Source organism: Pogoniulus pusillus, chromosome 27 (genome assembly GCF_015220805.1).
Source record: "Pogoniulus pusillus isolate bPogPus1 chromosome 27, bPogPus1.pri, whole genome shotgun sequence".
Taxonomy (NCBI): Eukaryota; Metazoa; Chordata; class Aves; order Piciformes; family Lybiidae; genus Pogoniulus; species Pogoniulus pusillus.
The window spans coordinates 4839084-4858199 of record NC_087290.1 but is presented as its reverse complement, the minus strand read 5'-3'; the positions used below and the strand labels follow the sequence as shown (position 1 = coordinate 4858199).

Here is a 19116-nt window from a genome sequence, read left to right as displayed (position 1 = left end):
CCCGGGACGGTGCCTCCACCACCTCCCTGGGCAGCCCATTCCAATGCCAGTCACTCTCTCTGTGAAGAACTTCTTCCTAACATCCAGCCTATACCTACCCTGGCACAACTTGAGACTGTGTCCCCTTGTTCTATTGCTGGTTACCTGGGAGAAGAGGCCACCCCCCACCTGGCTACAATACCCTTTCAGGTAGTTGTAGACAGTAATAATTTGGAGTGATATCAAAGCCTAAAACCACCTAGACATACTCTTGCTGCCCTGGGAGTGAATATTTTTGAAGGCTGTGCTTTTCCATGTCTGGTTTTTTTTTTTCTTCCCATGGTAAAACCACTGAGGTTCATAAAGTGCCTATACAATGCCTGTCTTAGCTGCAGTTGAGGTTTGTGCTGAGCATTGCAGTCCTGAGCTTGCATACATGCAAGATTTTATGCCTCGGGAGTTGGGATGCAGGGAGTTTTGTCGGTGGAGAAAATTGTGCTCTTCTAGACTGTGTGGGGAGATGGGAAGTGTCTGCTCCTCCCAGGTCACTGAAAGGGAACAAAATGAAGACTATCAGCATTGAAACACACCCACCCCAGCAGAGTATTCATATAAGCAGCAGCCACTCAGTGTTTACTCTTATTCCAGGTTGCCCCTACCTCCTCACTGGCTGTATCCATACAACTGTAGGGAGAACCTTGAGGTTAATGCTCAGAGGAATGCTGTAGTGAAGACAGGCTTGCTGAGAGGGAGATGGAGACTTTATTCTGTCTCTTCATGCCTTTGAGGAGGATCTAAGGGAGTTTTCTTACCCTACAGTGTTGTGATTTACCACCAGGGAGTTTTAAATACAAGTGTTACCTCCATACTTAGCAAAAAATACAGTGTCACAAGGTCCCAGAAGGTTCCTGAGCTCACAGAGGGTTGTTTTGCTCTTTGTCTTTCAGAACAAGATCTCCTCCGTCAGGAACTGAACACGCGATTTTTGGCCTCGCAGAGTGCAGATCGCGGAGCCTCCCTGGGCCCCCCACCGTACCTGAGAACCGAGTTCCACCAGCATCAGCACCAGCACCAGCACACACACCAACACACACACCAGCACACCTTCACGCCTTTCCCTCACGCCATCCCACCCACTGCCATCATGCCAACGCCAGCACCGCCCATGGTGCGTACCCCAGGCAGAAATGTGAGGATAAGTAGAGCACAACTCTATTCTTTATTACAAACCTTTAACGATTTGCCAGGTTGTGGGGAAGGAGTTTTCTGCTGCCCAGGTGTGGTTGTGGAGAAGAGGAAGGACTGTCCCTTCCTCGCGACTGTCACATGTGCGATAGGTTCAGGAGGCAGCACAGGGGCCGAGGGACGAGGCTGCTGGCTGAAGGGACACTTCCCAGTGCTTGGAGTGGTGCACTCTGGTGCTCCTCCCTTTTGCTCTCTTGTAAAGACCTTGATGAAAGAATAACCACAAACTAAAGTTCTGCCTAATTTTTCCTCTCTGTTGGTTGTGAAATAATAGAGAAGTAGTTTTCTGTCTTACCAACAGAAGCGAAGCCAGGAATTCTAAAGTAACTAGTTTGTGCTTTGATCCCTTTGCAGTTTGACAAATACCCTACAAAAGTTGACCCCTTCTACCGTCACAGTGTGAGTTTTGTTGCTCTCTCTAAAACTGACTTAACTGCTTTTCTGTGGTGGGTTGGGATCACCACTCAATCAATGGCACAGTGTCGAATCTGTCCCTAATCATCGCTCCAGGATTTACCATTATCGTTCTTGGTTGCTTTGGCTTTTGAAGGCTTGCATTCGTGGTGCTTGTTTCTGATAAAGATGCAGTATCAGCTTTTCCAATCAAAAAATCTCTTGCTCACACACCATTCAGAGACAGGGTTGATGTGAAAAAGAGGAGACAGAAGAGCTGACTTACATGAAGCAGGAAAGAGCAATAATTTCACCACTGTGTTTCAGTGGTGCCACAAACCCTTAGACTGATATTTTTTCCTGAGAAACTTGAAATGAAATGACAAACTCTCACGCAGAGCCTTCAGGGATGGGTAATCGAATAGTTCCCCTAATATATCATATTTTGGTTTATAAAATCTGAAAACTTGTCTTAGTCTTCCAATTTCAGAGGCACATCTGATCTGCTGGGCTCGTTATGCTTTGAAAGCTGTCTGGTGACAGCAGTGTGAATCCGGCTATGTGCTAGCTGTGTTTACCTGAAAGCTACCAAAAATGTGATTTACTGAGATGAACTGATTTGTAATATTCCCCTTAATGGCAGAGCTTCTGCTCTTAAGGATTCAAATCTATTGATTCATTTGCTGCTGAAATCTGGGATGTATTTCCTTCGTCGTATTGGCATAGGCAGGGTCTGGGTTGAATGTGCCGAGAGCTTCTAAATCCAATAGTGATATTTTGATGAGAGAAGGAGTACTGCATCAGCACTCAGAAATTGGCAAAGCAACTTGGCTTTATGTGTTGGTTTTGCTTTGAAGTGGAACTGGGCAAAAAAAACTGGTTAAGATGATCGTGTGATGCTTCCTGCTGTACCCATTAAACACAGTTCCTGCCTGCAGTCCATGTGACCAGTCCTATTAATTTCTGACACCTCATTTGAGTAACTGGGACTCTATGAGTGTGTTTGCAGGATCAGAGCTCTAGGAGTATTAGGCAAACATTTAAGCCGACGATAATCACTTTGACTCCAAAGGGTAATGCTGCTCATTTGCATCATTGTTTGCAAAATTGCACCGGTATTTGCCGAGCTTTAAGTGGATTCAAAAGATAGATTATCATCCCCCTGGCTTGTTGATTCAAGCAAGAACACGGAACTGGGAAATAGGTAAATGAATTTGAGACAAACGAAGCACAGAAGTCAACATGTAATACAGGAAACACTGCAGAAGTCTCCAGCTCTACGTGCTTGTCAAATTCAGTGACATAATCTCTTACAAATCAGGCAGTTAACCCCAGTTGTAGAGGTCATGGTGTTAGCCCCGTTACAGTAAGGGAAGGCTTCACGGTGTTCTCGCTCAGCCACTGAGCCATGCTGTTGAACTTGGCAGGGCTCCACCAGCAGAGCTCTGGTCCATTCTGCCTCACCTGCCTTTCCTTCAGGAAAGGTTTGTCCTTGTGAGGCAGTTGCCAAATAAGCACTGCTGCGTCTGGTGGATGTTTAGTGAGCTAATACCAGGAGATCAATGTGATGGCTACAAATCCCATTGGATTAGCAGTTTCTCTCAAGCTAAAGCAAGGCCATGCTAGCCAAGGTGTTTCAGTAATCTCTTCTACTGTGACTACAGCTTCTAGAGGTACTGGAGGAACTGCTTGCAGCAGTTTCCTGAGCAGCTGCAGTATCAAGAAGCAGATCTTTGATGGCTTAAGCACATAGCAGGCAGAGCATTTGCTGCTGTAGAAATAAAGACTCTTGAGCAGGGCCTGTTGGGCAGGACAAGGAGTGATGGTTTAAACTGAAAAAGATGCGGTTTACTAGAGAGAAGGAAGAAGTTTTTTTACATTGAAGGTGTAGAGACACTGGCCTGCATCGCCCAAAGGGATGGTAGATGCCTCATACCTGGAACCATTCCAGGTCAGGTTGTTTGGGCTCTGAGTGACCTGCTTTAGTTGCAGATGTCCCTGCTGACTGTAGGGAATCAGGCTAGATGGCTAGAAGGTCCCTTTGCACCAAAAGCATTTTATGTTTCTATGAAACATGACATGATGCCACTTCCACAGACCTTTTCCTGCATCCACACCAAGAATTCAGAGATCTTAAAGCAAAAAAAAAAAAAAAAAAGCTGCCCATGTTTTTAAAGCTTGCAAGTGAAGTTAGCAGGAGGACAATCTCTGCTGCATTAACATCAATCTACTTTAAAATAGGAGGCAGAGCTCATGTAGAGACGTAAACTAATTTTCTTTGTTGACATCTGTGATGTCTTTGAGGGAGGGCCTTACTGCATGCAGCACAGTGAGGCATTACTTTTACCCGCAGCCAAAGCAGGATTCAGATCAGTGTTATGCTGCAGCTGATCCCAGGACAGCTGTGAGTACTGCATTGTTCCCTGGAGAAAACAAGAAGGGGAAAATGCTGCCCAAAAGAGAGGGAGAAAAAGGAACTATTTTGAGAGCTGGAGGGATTTAACTGATACAAAGAGATCCTGGAGATACAAAATTATATTTTATTAATAATTTTGACCTTGATAAAAGATGACATTTAATTAACTTACCAGTTGTTATAGAGCTCTAAAGAAAGCTTTCCTTATTATTAGTCATAGACAATAGAATGTGGATAGGATAGAATAGCCAATAGAAGAATATGGTCTAAAATTATGTCTCTTTCCATCATTTGGAATTAGCCCATTACACACAGAACTAAATGCAGAAGACACTGGGGGATTTAAAACACATTTTACTCATTAAAAGTTACTGTAAATGAGAACATGCTTCTCTTAATGATTTCTCAAATGCCTACAGTTCAGTATCAACTAATCTAAAATGCTTTCTGCATCATTGAATGGAATAAGTCCAAATTAAATAGAATTAAAAACAACAATAACAATGTTTTATGAAAGGAGACTTGATACTGTGCTTTTAAATGGAGACAAAAAATTATACCTCTAAAATACTGAAATGTTTTCTCAGCTTTCAGTGAATGTGATATGAAATGGCCTTGCAAGATAAGCCAGTGGAAGGAAAACCAACTAAGATATCACATACATGTACCTGGCATTAAAAAAAATCATCAAAACTTGTGAGACTGATTTCCTCTGGGATGTGATTGATTTTCTCAGTGTTTGCCCACTCTGCATGTCCAGTCTTTCACTTTTGCCCAGTCCTGCTTCTCTTCAATGGGCCATTAACTCATTTATTCTGATCTTAAAAGTAGCATACAGTAGATTGAGTTTGATCAGCTGTGTTCAGAGGTGAATTTGTATCAACCAGACAACCCTGTTGGGTTTTTGGGTGGCAATAGCAGTGGAGGTAGCAGCCATCCTCTGTTAGATCCTGAGGCTTCACAGTGAGGAAGTATTTGGACTGTGATGCTTTGAACCCTTGCCTCCTACCAGGAAGCAATTTTCTGTGTAATCTCAGCATTTGCCATGGAGTTGAGCCAGGTAACTGTGTTGCAGCAGGAGTAAAAGACTCACAGCCAGAGCACAGACAGAGATAATATTTGGAGGTTATGGTTTATTTGCTTGTTTCTCTGTGTTGGTCTACATTAGCACAGGAACACTTTGGTTGTGTTGCTTTGGTTTTTGTCCTTGAATTCTCTTAGAACAAATACATTTGGATTAGTGAGGCCAGTGGAGATGTGCAGCTTTGTTATGCTTAGTAGCCTGCCTTTTTAAAAACAGTACTCTGAGTTTTTGGAGAGGTTCTGCCTGGATGTTTTGTTTAAATAATAATTCTTAACAAATCAGATTGCCTTTCTGCTAGTAGGGGATGTGGCAGGATATCCTCTCAGACAGGCTAATGAAGTAAGAGCTGTGCCTATTTTCCTCATTTCCTACAGACACTATTACAGACCTAAGGCACTAATGGAGTTTTAATGATACAATATCCTAGAACTCATAAGGTTTTTTTTTTTTCTTTCCACTTAAACACTAGTTTTCAGAGTCTGATTTGGCTCAGTGTTCCCTTTTTTCTCCAGAAATGGTTTGCAAACTGTAACCATTTCAAACTTCTATCCCACTGAAAAATGAGTAGTTGGGAGAGAAGTCTCTCTTACGCTACAGTGGCCTAATCCAGGGGAGAGGTTGCTGCTTTGTGATTTTGGAACTGCTTTTAAGCTCTAAATGTCATGACATTTGTGAACATTCCATTGACTGCTTTAACTAACATTGTTGTAACAAGATCACTTCAGTGCTTCTCAATTTTCTCCATGTATCATTTCCCTAATATTATGTGGGAATGCTTTCTCTGTCTTGTTCAGCTTCCTGGCTGTGTTTTGATGTGCACCTGTATTTATGTTCTTCTCTCTTTTTGTTACAGCTGTTTCACTCCTATCCTCCAGCGGTATCAGGTATTCCTCCCATGATTCCTCCAACTGGCCCATTTGGCTCTCTACAAGGAGCATTTCAACCCAAGGTAAGAAATACAACAGTATAGTGGTGTCATGAGTTAAGGTTTAGCAGGTGGTTTAGATTCTGGAGCACTTGAGATCTGAGATACAACCTAATTCCACAGAGGACAATTGGCTTTTAACAAACCGCCTTTTTCTAGGTCTTTTGAGGAACAGCTGATGGAATTGGGATTGTTTAGTCTGGAGGTACTGGGAAGACCATATTGCTTTCTGCAACTCCCTGAAAGGAGGTTGTAGCAAAGTGGGTGTTGGTCTCTTCTCCCTAGCAACAGCTGATAGGGTGAAGAGGAAATGGCCCCAAGTTGCACCAGGGGAGGTTTAGGTTAGGCATTAGAAGAAAGTCCATCACTGGAAGGGTTCTCAGCCACTGGAACAAGCTGCTCAGGAAGATTTTTGAATCCCCCACTCCTGGAGGTGTTTTAAGACAGAGATGTTGTGCTGAGGGATATGTTTTAGCATCAGATTTGGGTAGAGTTGGAGAATGCTTGGACCTGATGACCTTAAAGTTCTTTTCCAACCAAAACCATTCTCTCATTCTTTGAAAAAGAAATTATTAGCTTCAGATCTATCCACATGCATTCAAAAAACACATACATGTATAATGGCATTGTTAACTTTAGAAGCAATATGCTCAGTTCTCAGTACACATTAATGTGAGGTCATGTAATGATGAAGTTGTGAAGAACTCATGATTGTTATTGTTTACTCATTTCCATAATTATCTCACAGCTCCACCACGGTGCAATACACAGATTTAGTTCTCTCTCATTTGTGATAGCTCAGACAGATAAATGTGATGAGTTTGGGTTTTTTCTTTTGTTTTCATGAAGTCACTCTTGATTCCTAAGTGGGAGGAAATTGTGTTCTGTAGTCTGCAGTCTCTTTGCAACTGAAGACTGAAATCAGGACTGAAATGTCTGCAGAGAAGACTCCTCCTCTCTTAAATTGGCCCATCCGCTGTAATGACTGGATATGTAAATTGCAGTTCATTAGTGGAATTCTTCATATGTATGGTAATCAGGCTGTTAACAACTGGCTTACTTAATTGTTAGTTACACTGTAGCTGATTTCTTTTTCCCTTCATTTTCACATAGGAAGAAGCTCTCTCTCTCTCTCTCAATATAGTATTTGTATTTATTTTTTCACAAAGCTTCATTTTGTTACATTAGCTGAATATTGACATTCAAATCATAGGAAACTCTATATATTTCTTCAACTGGCTGTTGCTTTTATCCTGGTGTCTGTGTGGTAACAATTCGTTGGGGATGGAGTTCAGATCCTTGTGCTGTGACTGAGGAAGTTAGTCATGTTCTGTGTGCTGGCAGCCAGGTTAGCAGTTTCAGCCACTCCAGGGCGTTACTGATAAGCGGCAGGGCACAGACTTGGTCCTCCAAAGACTACTTCAGGTGTGATATCAGAAGTATGTTGCTAATCATCTTTTTGATAGTGAAAAGATTTTCCAGTGCCAACAGTCACTGTTCCCTCACGTTTCAGATTAAAGTAATGGGGAGTTGGTGGGCAGTGAAAGTTTGCTGTAACACATCTCTTCCTAAGTGCCTTATGATGGTTATCTTTTCCTCCTTAAAAGGTTTGCCTTCATTGCCTGGGCATTGTTAAAGAGAAAGAAGTATGTTTTTTCTCTTTCAATTGCTTCTATGCATTGTGTTATTCATTAATGTTGTCTGTCTTTGTGCTATTTCTAGACTTCCAACCCTATTGATGTTGCAGCCAGACCTGGAACTGTCCCACATACCCTTCTACAGAAGGATCCACGGGTCTGTAGAAAATATTTCTATGTTCTCAAGTCAAGCTGAAAACTTTGAGTGCTAGAGCTACCATCTTCCCCATGCCAAAATTAACATCCTAAAACTAGAGCTTAGTCTGAACTCCTTAAGTCAATGAGAATGAGATCAGTTATACGAGGAAAAAATCCTTACTTCTGTTTATCACTATCAAAGGCAAAGAAGTAGAATGCAGTGAAGAGCTCTTTCATTATGCATGGGAAGAGCTCTTTCCTTGCTGCCAGCAGGCATCCCTGCAAGCCCAGGGGTAAAGGCATAAAAGTCCAATTCAACATAGACATGTACAAACCTCTTCAAGATTTACATTTATACCCTGTAATTGTTTTTAATGTGGGTAATGACAGTTATTCCCTTGGTTGCTGTCTCATTGATTGCACCAGTGAAATACGGATGCACTTTATTGATCGCTTGGCGCCTCTGGATTTTTGAGTCCTGGCCTATGTGAACAGCATTTATTGGCTCAGCATTTTGTCTCTTAGGTTTCTTAGGGTTTTTTTTATTGTTCTTTGTGAATGCCCTTGGGTTGTTTGTATGTTTGAATTAATACACAGTCACATTTATAACAGAACTCTCTGACAAAAGCAATGGGGAGCTCTCCTTAAAGATCCACGCTGCAGTATGACTGAAACTTTAAGTACAGCAAAGCTGTTTGGGTTGTGCTAAGTTGCAGTACTGTATTTTGCTCTTAATTGGTGCTCTAGTTGAGCTTTTATACCAAAAGGAACCACATCTTTTGTTTTTTTTATGTATCCAATTGAAAAGGCAACTAGAGGCTCCCCATCATTATGTCATTTAGCTTTGTGGTCTCTTTCATCTTGCAGTGTAGTTTCGATTATTTCAAGCTGATGGATTGTGCCATCACTGCCTGCAAAGTCCCTCTTACACCTCTAAATTACACTGCAAAAGAGAAAACCCAAGACAAATGAGAAATATTCAATACATTGATTTTATTTTCCAGTATTAATTGATGAAATTGAGCCAAAATAAAAGGAGAATAATTAAATAATCTACTCACCTGCTGCAGCCCTAAAAACCCCAAAATCAGGCCACATAAAAACAACATGAGGAAATTGGGGTTTTATACAGCCCCTGCTGCAGTGTGGATAACATTTAAGTCAAAGCCCATTCGTGACAGAGAACAAAGCAGTCAGTCAGTGATGACTGTTTGAATGTACAAGTCAAGGACCTAACTGCATAGTTGTGGAGCAGACACACAGTCACTGGCTTATAGAGGCACATCTGAGGCACCTTTCCAGCCCATTCTAACTCAATTCATGGGATCAAGCCTGTGGAGAAAAAGTCCCTGTCTGCTATCCAGTCTCCTATGAGCCAGGCAGCTTTGAAAGATGAGAACAGAAGTTTGCCCAAAGGATAGATCTGTGTTTTTCTTCAAAGCAGATAACTAGCCATTTTTGTAGCATTAAATCAACAAATTAAGGGTGATGCCAGAGGACAGAACGCTCTGTGTGAGGCTTGTTTAGTTGCTTGTCAACACTTAGGTACAACAGCCATGGAGGGAGGGGAACCAGCTCCAATATGGAGACTAAGGACTAATTATTATCTGAAAGAGCTTCATTTGAAAGTAAAATGATAACATTTTAATTTCATCTCTTAATGAAGCAATACAAATTTGTTAATTAAAGCAATTGTTTGAGTGACAGGCATGTAACCAAGCTGTCATTTCTTCTTCACAGTTGACAGATCCGTTCAGGCCCATGTTGAGGGTAAGAAATCTTCCTGTGATACAGTTTGTCAAGCTCATCTCAGTCCCCACTGTGTTACAGCAGCAGACTAATTGTAAGGCAGTGCAGTGTTTCACCTTGGGAACTTTACATTGTGTGGGTGAGCAGCATGGTCAGTTCTTCTTAGCAGGCAGCTTGTGGGTCACTCAAGGAGAATACAGAGTATGAAAGCTAGAAGTTTTCTGTTCTTCTTATGCAACCCCACAGCATGAGTCCCAGAGGTTAAATATTGATAAACCTTCTAGCACACTGAGCCAAGTCCTAGAGACCAACCCTGCCAGTGATCCTCTGCCATTTCACTACAGACTGAAGGATTCTGCTCTGCATTATTCACTCTGTATTTCCAGTGTTATTCAGAGTGGCACTTGTACCCAAGTATCTCACTGTCAAGCATAGCCTAGACAATCCACTTCAAACACTAAAGGTTTTCAGAAGTAAGGATCAGAAGAGCCAGTCTTCCCCTGATCCAAAAGGTTTTTTTCAGAGTGTTCATGAAGGTCTAGGTTTTGATTGACCCAACCAAGTGAATTTACTTTAACCACTAGCACAGCCAGCTGCTGTGAGTAAGCAAAAGGCTTGAGTCGAGGAGAGCACCTCTGTGAGCTGGGGTCTGGGGTTTTGTGTATTGATTGTTGGGTGATACACACCTGGAAACAGAAGGCAAACCATACATGTGCTATGGCTTGTGAAACATGTAAAGTAGCAGGAGCTTGGATAGCTTGAATTCCTGTGGTATCTTTAACAGGAAGTAGTAGTTCTCTAGTTAACTACAGACTCCTAAATAACAGAATTAGAGAAGGTATGTCCTGGGTGTGTCTTTTTTTAGACAATATGTCCTGGAAATGGTGTACAAAATCAACAAGGAAATCTGAACAGCAATCTGGTTCTTTCCTTCCTCTCTCCTCTCCATGACTTCTAAGCATGGTGACAGGAAGGATGCCAAGAACCTTACCAAACAGAGAGAGTTGACCAATGTCCATTATTTCAGTGCATTTATGAGCCAGAGTTTTGGAGGTACAGACCAGCAATTATATTCAGGGAGTCAGCTGCATTTTGAAAACCAGAGTGATATTTCAAAGTGCTTTCATTTTTGTCTTTTGGTGGAAAGGCTGGTCTTAGAATAGCTGCACATTCAGAAGTGAGCTCAATGTACAGTTGTGAAGTAAGCAAGCTATGCAGAGCAGCTTCTGAATAAGAGATAGTTCCATTGGTTTCAGCAGTGCAAGCTGCATTTGCAGCCAGTGGCATCAGAAGACTACATGAGAGCATAAAACCAAAGCATGAGTTTATTTGGAGAGGAGAGACACCAGGACTGTTCCTGCATTAGCAGATAAACTTCTTAGCAAAGGGCAAATTCTTTTCATGTCTGTTTTCCCAAGAGGGTGGAAAGGGAAGACACTAAAGGGAGATCCTTGGCATTCAGTTGTCTTGGCATGGGAGATCCTTTAGAGAAAACAGAGTGGGCTGAAGATTGGCAAAAAATTCTAGATCTAGAATAAAGCATCACAAGGTTTTGGAAGTTACTGATTCATGTCACGTCCCTTTGTTTTTTGACAGAAACCTGGGAAGTGGTGTGCTATGCACGTTCACATCGCCTGGCAGATATACCATCACCAACAGAAAGTCAAGGTCAGTCTTGTGGCCACACCTGAATTCGAGATGACTTGCACAGAGCAAAGCTGTGAGAGGAAGAAGTTGCCTCTTGCTGTTAGCAGTTCTGTGGCACAGCTAATGTGCATGTATGTACACGCATACATCAATCTGCAGCGTTAGAGTATAACCTTCCATCTCATAGTGATGGCACAGCACATCTGAAAACATAAAGGTAGAGTCTCAGGAAGGTCTGTGATGCTTTGGAGCAAGGACAGCAGGTCTGAGGTGATAACAACCAGTTTGTAGGTAGGAGGAACTAAATGGTTGTGCCTGTGAGCTTTTTTTTATGGTGGAAGGCACCAACATATCAAGGTTTTTTTAAGTCTGGAGAAGCTGGGCACATGTATCCCATTCCTCTTACGGATGTTCTTGGACAGAAGAGAACTTTCTTCTATCCCTAAGATGCTTTATCCGTTATGGCTGCTCAGGCTCCCATCAGTCTTTTTTTCACAACCCCTCTCATGGCTGGAGGTTGGCACCTGTAGGTGTCTGAGCTAGTGAGGCAGACACAGCCTCTCAGATGAAGTCATGCTATCCAGACAATGTCTCACTGCACCAAAGGTAAAGGGGTGGGGATCTGTTCTTTGTTGTGCAAGCTTTAAGACTTTAAGGGTAAGGGCCATGGCCTGAAACATGTCAGAGAAAAAGAAATCCTTTATTCATTTAATAGGTTATTTCCATTCTTGCTTTATCTATTTTTTTCGTTGCTGCTGGACTCTGTGAAGAAGGTTTCTTTCCCCTTACAATATTTTCATTGTTCTTGTCACTGAAGGATTCTGTGCTGCTCCTGAGGTTTCTCAGCAAGTCAGGCAGGATTGGTGTTCTTTTCTGTTCATACTCGTATTTCAGGAGTCAAGGGCTTGTGTTAGAAAGGAGAGTTAACAAGAAGCCCACAGCTCTTTGCCGTCTGTGAAAGCAGTTGAATTGTGGAAGGTAGTGCTAGAAGAATATGAAGATGTTGAACAGCTACTAAAACCTGCAACTAATAGAGTTTAAAAATAACCCTTTTAAACAAGGTTGACAGGTTAATTTGCTGCAGCAGACATATCTCTCTTCTCTGCTTCCTTATGTTTCCCCTGCTAGTGATCTTCATTCATCTTCCCATTATCAAAAAGACAAGATTATAGACCTGAAGAGTTAGATGGCCCTTTTTTTTTTCCCTTTTATTGAAAAGGTATTTTCTTGAAATGAAATTATTATTCCCATGCTATCTATGTCCTTTGAATCTTCCTTGATTTGATATTCAGAGAGAGGTCGTGCTAGTGTATTTATAACTCAGAGTAAATGCCATTTTCATGCAGACTTTTCTTTCACCTAATACTTTTCTACCTTGCACATTTAAAAAAAGAGGAATAAAGGCCATAAGTATAGGCAAGGATGTTCCTTGACTTATTGAAGCTGTGCATGATGATGATTTTGAGAATAATTGGGAAAGGTATTTTACTGTCTCAGTTCAGTCAAAAACTTAGGTGTGGTCTACAGTCAGCAGGGATAATTGGTTTATGTCCCCATAGGTTGTCAGTCCCCACGTGGGAACAAAGTCTTCCCCTCTTCTTGTGACCACCAAGGGTGAAATCTCTAGCTGAAGGCTCATTCAGAAGGATTTCTCCTTTAAGCCCAAGTTTGTTGCCTTTTTCTTCTGCACAAGCTGAAGATGCTGCCTGGCAGTAGAGCAGGGAATAGAATATATCCACTCAGGAGTTCTCAGGTGTGCATGCAGTGCCACCAGCCTGCTTGCAAAGTCAGGAAGAATTGGTAACTATCTGGCCTGCTAGTAATTGCTTGCAGAGGGCAGGAGCAGACACTGAAGAAGCAGGCAGCATAGGAACCTTTAAAACACAACCTTCCTGACCCCCAGAAAAATTGCATGCAGCTGCGGATGCTGTTTGTCTGCCCATGCCTCTGCACCAAGCCACAGTTCAGACCTCTGTAACCTGTCTGCACACCCAGGGAATTCTTCAGCCAAAGCTAGGATTGCATGCTGGCTCTGGGCACAAAGCAATTTTACACTCCCTCTTAGACTGACCAGTGTGTTGCTGGCCAGGATTCAAGAGAGAATACATAATTGGTCCTGTCTCTTTCAGGAGAGGCCTTGTGGCCCGATCTAACATGCCATGAAATTAGGGCAGACATTTACACTGATTTAGTGGGCCCTGAGTTAAGGTGTTACACATTTGCTGGGCTTCAAATACATCCATAAGGATTATCAAGAGAGATGTTCTGCTGAGCAGTGTCTGGGGATAAAACCAATCTGTTCCACTTTCTTTGGTACTGTTTCAAGGTAAACCAGCATATCAAAAAAATCTGTTAACACATCCATGGTAGTCCTGTTTCTCTTCAGACAGAGGATTTTCTTCTTCACCATTTAGAGCAGCACCATTCATATGGCTGCTATTAAAGTTTCACCCAGCTTCTGCCATTCTGAGTAATGCCTGTCAGAGGTTAGTAACTTGGTTGTTAAAAAGAAGACTAAAAAGAGTTGATGGCATGAAGAACTGGCACAAAGGCTTCAGCTAAGGCATCTGCATTTTCTAAAGTGTTTTTAATTATTAAAGCACTGCAGGGTTGCTCTCTCCATAGACATGACCTTAACTTTTTAACCTTTTCCATGTCAGTATCCTTGCAGACTATTATTTCAAAACATTCTAGAATCATAGATTCATTAAAGTTAGAAAAGACCTCTAAGAGCTAAGATTCTTTACAGTGAGGGTGATGAGACACTGGAACAGGTTGTCCAAGGAAGTCATGGATGTCCCCTTCCTGGAGATGTACAGAGACAGGTTGGATGAGGCCTTGAGGAGCCTGATCTGGTGGAAGGTGTACCAGCCCATGGCAGGAGGGTTGAAACTAGATCATGGAGTCATAGAATCAGCCAGGTTGGAAGAGACTTCCAAGCTCATCCAGTCCAACCTAGCACCCAGCCCTATCCAGTCAACCAGACCATGGCACTAAGTGCCCCATCCGGGCTTTTCTTGATCACCTCCAGGGATGGTGACTCCACTACCTCCCTGGGCAGCCCATTCCAATGCCAGTCTCTCTCTCTGCCAAAAACTTCCTCCTAACATCCAGCCTAGACCTCCCCTGGCACAACTTGAGACTGTCCTCCCTTGTTCTATGATCGTTAAGAACCCTTCTAACCCAAATCATTCTATGAATCTATAAATCATGAAGTCAAACCTTATACCCACCACCTCCCTGACCACCAGAAGTGGTATTTTCACACTAGATAAAGCCTTTTCTTTTTTTTTTAACCCCTTTTTATATTTTTTTCCATTCTCATAGCTACATGGACATGTTACTGGCACTTGAAAAGCAACTACTAGGCATGCACATTAACTTGGTCATAACTTTTTAATATGCATATTTATATCATTGTAATAGTCTGTACTCAGAGCTGGCACAGTATTAAGCACTGATTTATAAAGCATGACATGCTCCAGAATTACTGTGAAAGACTGATTCAGTGTTACACATTTGTAAATCCTTTCAGCTGACCTGCACAATTAATCAGCAATCTGTGCTTAGGGAGTTCTGGCAGCACAGGTAATTGGGAATTTGGTTTTCCTTTCCATTCTATAAAACTACTGAAGTAGAGACTGCTACAATGAGTACGTGGCACAGAGAGCCCACCCTTCATCCACTGATCATTTACAATTCAGCTAATTCAGCAAATTGATAGAATCATTGGTTTGGGTTGGAAGGGACCTCAAAGTTCTGTTCTGCCATGGGCAAGGGACAGCTTCCACTAGACCAAGTTGCTCAAGACACCATCCAACATGGCCTTGAACACCTCTAGAAAGGGGGCATCCACAACCTCTCCTTGTTCCAGTGTTTTGCCACCCTTACTGTAAAGAATTTCTTCCTAATGTTCAGTCTAAACCTATTCTCTTCTAGCTCAAAGGCCTTCCCTCTCGTCCCATCGCTACAATCCCTTGTTAGAAGTCCCTCCCCAGCTTTCTTGTAAGCCCCCTTCAGGTACTGAAAGGCTGCTCTGACATCTGCCTGGAGCCTTTGCTTCTCCAGGCTGACAGCCCCACCTTAAAAATGAAAGCCTACTGATTCTCATACTTTATAAAGACAGCAACTCAGAGTGCTGTGAATGGGGAGTGCCAGCAGTCCAAATGGGACTTCACTTTGTTATACTCAGATATGTTAATTTGATTTATTTTAGCCCCTAGCTTGCTCAGTTACTGTCAGAGAGGAACTGAAAGCTACACTGCATCAAATGTCTCTTGATTGCAGCTTCATGTTTAAAATTAATGGTTATGGTGTCCACTGACTTGGTCTCTGCTGTAACTGACTGTCTGGCAAGGGATTCCTGCCATGGAAGAGGGTCAGCTGGCAGCTGTGCCTGTTAACACTGGATGCTTTCACCCAGCTTTTAACATGCCTGCCCACCTGGGATCAGGTCCAAATGAACATTGCTCTTCAGCTTTGCTGTTATTATTTTAAGACAGACCTTTTCTAACAGCTAAGCAAGTGTCTGAGGCCTCTTCAAAGATTTTTATGTTTGTTCTTTAAGTCAGATCTGTGCTGAAATGCTTTGCTCCAGAGGGATGGATTAGAGCATATGTGAAAACACTGTTGGAATTTGCAGGAAATGTGTCCTGGGAGCCTGAGATTTTCTCTCTCTGCCTTAGATAACTCTTCCAGGAAAACAGCTGTGCACCTATGCTCGAGGTCCCAAAAACTAATATTCCTGTTAAAATGTCAGTTAATACAAATAAATCACTGTGCTCACGTCATTCTGAAAGTGCCTTTTACTGCTGTCTTTCAGGAGAGTCTCTTTCAAATCCTGTTTTTACATTTCAGAAACAGATGCAATCTGATCCACACAAGCTGGACTTTGGCCTGAAACCTGAATTTCTGAGCAGGCCACCAGGCCCCAGCCTTTTTGGAGCCATCCACCACCCCCATGACCTGGCCCGGCCCTCGACTCTCTTCTCCACAGCCAGTGAGTACTGAGAAGTGAAATCTCCTCCTTGTGGTATGCTTGTTCAAATGCTAATCCTTGCCATGTTAAAAGGATATCTCCCATATGCTTTTGGCTTATGAACTCTCTGCAAGACATGTCAGGGGCTACCAGGCTTCTTGATAAATATTTTAGAGTTCTATGTGCTTTCAAAAAAAGCCCATCCTGAAAAGCCATGCAGTAGGAAACAGAGGAGTATTTCTTCACACAGTGATGTCGGATGCATCGTGGAGGTGACAGGTTGGAAATAAGCTGTATTTTACATGCTCTTCTGTCTTTTTCTGTACTGAACTATTCCCACCCTGCCCTTTGTACTCTAACTGGGAATTTCTGTTTAGCAAAGCATCTGCTATATGCATCCTGTCCTAACCTGAGAGCTCCCACGCGGTGTTCAGCAATCTCTGCTCACGTGAGCTGCCATTTAACAACTGAGACTCAAACCCAGAGCACAGACAGTCTCTTTCTAAACCCTTGCTAGGAATTCACCCCTTTTGCTTTGTTTTGGCAGGTGGGGGTCATCCAGCTGGCACCCCTTTCGGCCCACCACCTCACCACAGCAACTTCCTCAACCCAGCTGCTCACTTAGGTATGTTCTCTCTGCCGCTAATGATGAATACACTTCAGAAGCAACACACTCTGACCATTGAGACCACTAAAAGTCTCCTTCGTGGAGTATCTTTGAGTATGCTACCTACCTGACCTCTACAAATGGCACATTTCAACCATGTAATTTTAGCTATTACCATAGTATCAGTTCTGAGTGCACAGGAAGGTGTTGCAAGCAGCCTGTTTTGAAAGCAGGCTGGATGTTAGAGGAGCAGAGGGGTTAAGTTGCACTGTAGTCTTGTGTATAACCAGTGTAATGAAACACCTGAAGTTTAAGGATTCAGTTCACAGAGGTTTTTCTTTTCTTAAGTCCTACTTAGATGTCTCCTTTCCCATGTGAGTGGGAAAGATATCCTTAATATCTTGTGATCTGGCCTCACATGTGCCTTAGTGAAAGTTAGTGAATATGCATTGAAAATGGAGCCACCCAAGTCACCAAATGTTGTTACTTCCCATCTAGACATACTGATGTTGTAATAAGGTGGTGGTTCTACTGCCTGGAGAAGCATCTGAGATCAAAACTCCAAACTGGTGTTCTGTTTTGCACACAGAATAATTTGGAAGGGTCACAAAATTGATGCAGGAGACTGACAGTGTAGCTTTATCATTCTGCCTGTAGAACATACTAGGTCTGTGCTTCTTTTGCTCTGTGCTGGTATTTATCAGGGTAGTTTCATCAAAATTGTTTAGACTTCTCCAAAATAGAGAAGAGAATATCCTTCATGTGACTTAACTTATACCCTGTATGCATTAACAACTACAAAAACTTAGTCCAGTCTTTTTCAGCCCACAGTAGTTTTCATATAGCATTAGCAATACCTATCCAGAGATTTACACAGTGCTCAGGTCAGCATGACATGTCAGTATTTATATCCTGGCTAAGGTTTAGGAGATATGGCCTGAAGCCTTTAGGAGCTGAGTTGCCTGAGTTAATAACAATCTTGCTAGGCAGGGACACTTCCTGATAAAAAACCTGGAACTGAACTGGAAGAAAATAAGAGGAAATAGAAAAGGAGATGTTTTCAGGTTTTAAATGAAGTAGCTGCTTATGCTGAAGTGGAGGCCATGTACATTTTGACATCTTGTTTTCCTCTGAAGGGGAAGTTTTTCTAGTAAGATAGCCCCATGCGTACTACCACTGAAAACAAGTTGAGAGTTTATGTCTCACCCCCTCAAAATCAATCATTGCTGTGTTGCGGGCGGATGGTGTTTTAAGTCCTGATGGGCACAGCCTGAGCTCTCAGACAGGCTTACTGCAGTTTGCTATCTCCTTGATGCTTCACCATCATTCACAGCATCACAGAATATTAGAGGTTGGAAGGGACCTCCAGAGATCATTTAATCCAACCCACCTGCCAAAGCAGGATCACCCAGGGCAGGCTGCACAGGAATGCATCCAAGTGGGTTTTGAAAGTCTCCAGAGAAGGAGACTCCACAACCTCTCTGGGCAGCCTGTTCAAGTGCTCTATCACTCTCACTGTAAAGGAGTTTCTTCTCATGTTGAGGTGAAAACTCCACCAGGAAGATGGTGGAGTTGCCATACCTGGGGGTGTTCAAGAAAAGCCTGGATGAGACACTTAGTGCCATGATCTAGTTGATTGGCTAGGGCTTGGTGCTAGGTTGGACTGGATGAGCTTGGAGGTCTCTTCCAGCCTGGTTGATTGTATGATTCTATGAAACCTTCTATGTTCCAGTTCGTAGCTGTTGCTGCTTGTCTTCTTACTGCTGACCACCGAAAGCACATTGGCCCCATCCACTTAACACCCACCCCTCAGATATTTATATACATTGATGAGATCCCCTCCCAGTCTTCTCAAGACCAAACTGCTGCTAGCATCACTCTCAAGATGCCAGCCAGCTCCAGCTGTTTCTCTTGGTTTGCAGAGCCTTTCAATCGACCGGCTTCCTTCAGCGGGCTGACCGCGGTGGGCAGCAATGCCTTCGGGGGACTCGGCAACCCGACAGTTAGTGAGTAACCTCTTTGCTTATCACTTCTTCTTTGCTGTGCAATTCAGGACATTGAGTGGTGGTGACTATTTGCTGGTTTGTTTTCTTTCTTTTATGAATTGTGTAGACCACTAAGTGATGGGGATTTGAAAAGCTACTTAATTTTGTCTAAATAACAGCATTTTTTAGCCGTCAGTAAATGCTTTTCTAATATTCTGGGTTGAACGTAGAGCTAAATGTCACCATTGCATCATTCAGTATTGAAAAGATAAACCAAAACAGAACCTGTTGAGTCTGAGGAGTTTGTGAACTTTGGTTTTGTTGCATGTTCAA

At 42.6% G+C, this 19116-nt stretch overlaps 1 protein-coding gene across 4 annotated transcripts in view; it reads left to right on the top strand.

The window, feature by feature from the left end:
* The window catches only part of AUTS2 (activator of transcription and developmental regulator AUTS2), an 839198-nt gene that overhangs the window by 810817 nt on the left and 9265 nt on the right, over window positions 1–19116 (top strand). For 2 of the 4 annotated variants that reach the window (XM_064166622.1, XM_064166625.1), the window contains 9 exons: window positions 927–1168; window positions 1579–1623; window positions 5971–6066; window positions 7765–7836; window positions 9558–9587; window positions 11163–11234; window positions 16071–16212; window positions 16739–16816; window positions 18721–18804. In XM_064166622.1, coding sequence (XP_064022692.1) covers window positions 927–1168; window positions 1579–1623; window positions 5971–6066; window positions 7765–7836; window positions 9558–9587; window positions 11163–11234; window positions 16071–16212; window positions 16739–16816; window positions 18721–18804 — 861 coding nt within the window. The remainder of the gene's footprint in view (window positions 1–926; window positions 1169–1578; window positions 1624–5970; window positions 6067–7764; window positions 7837–9557; window positions 9588–11162; window positions 11235–16070; window positions 16213–16738; window positions 16817–18720; window positions 18805–19116) is intronic. The other 2 variants (XM_064166623.1, XM_064166624.1) reach the window with 2 other exon arrangements.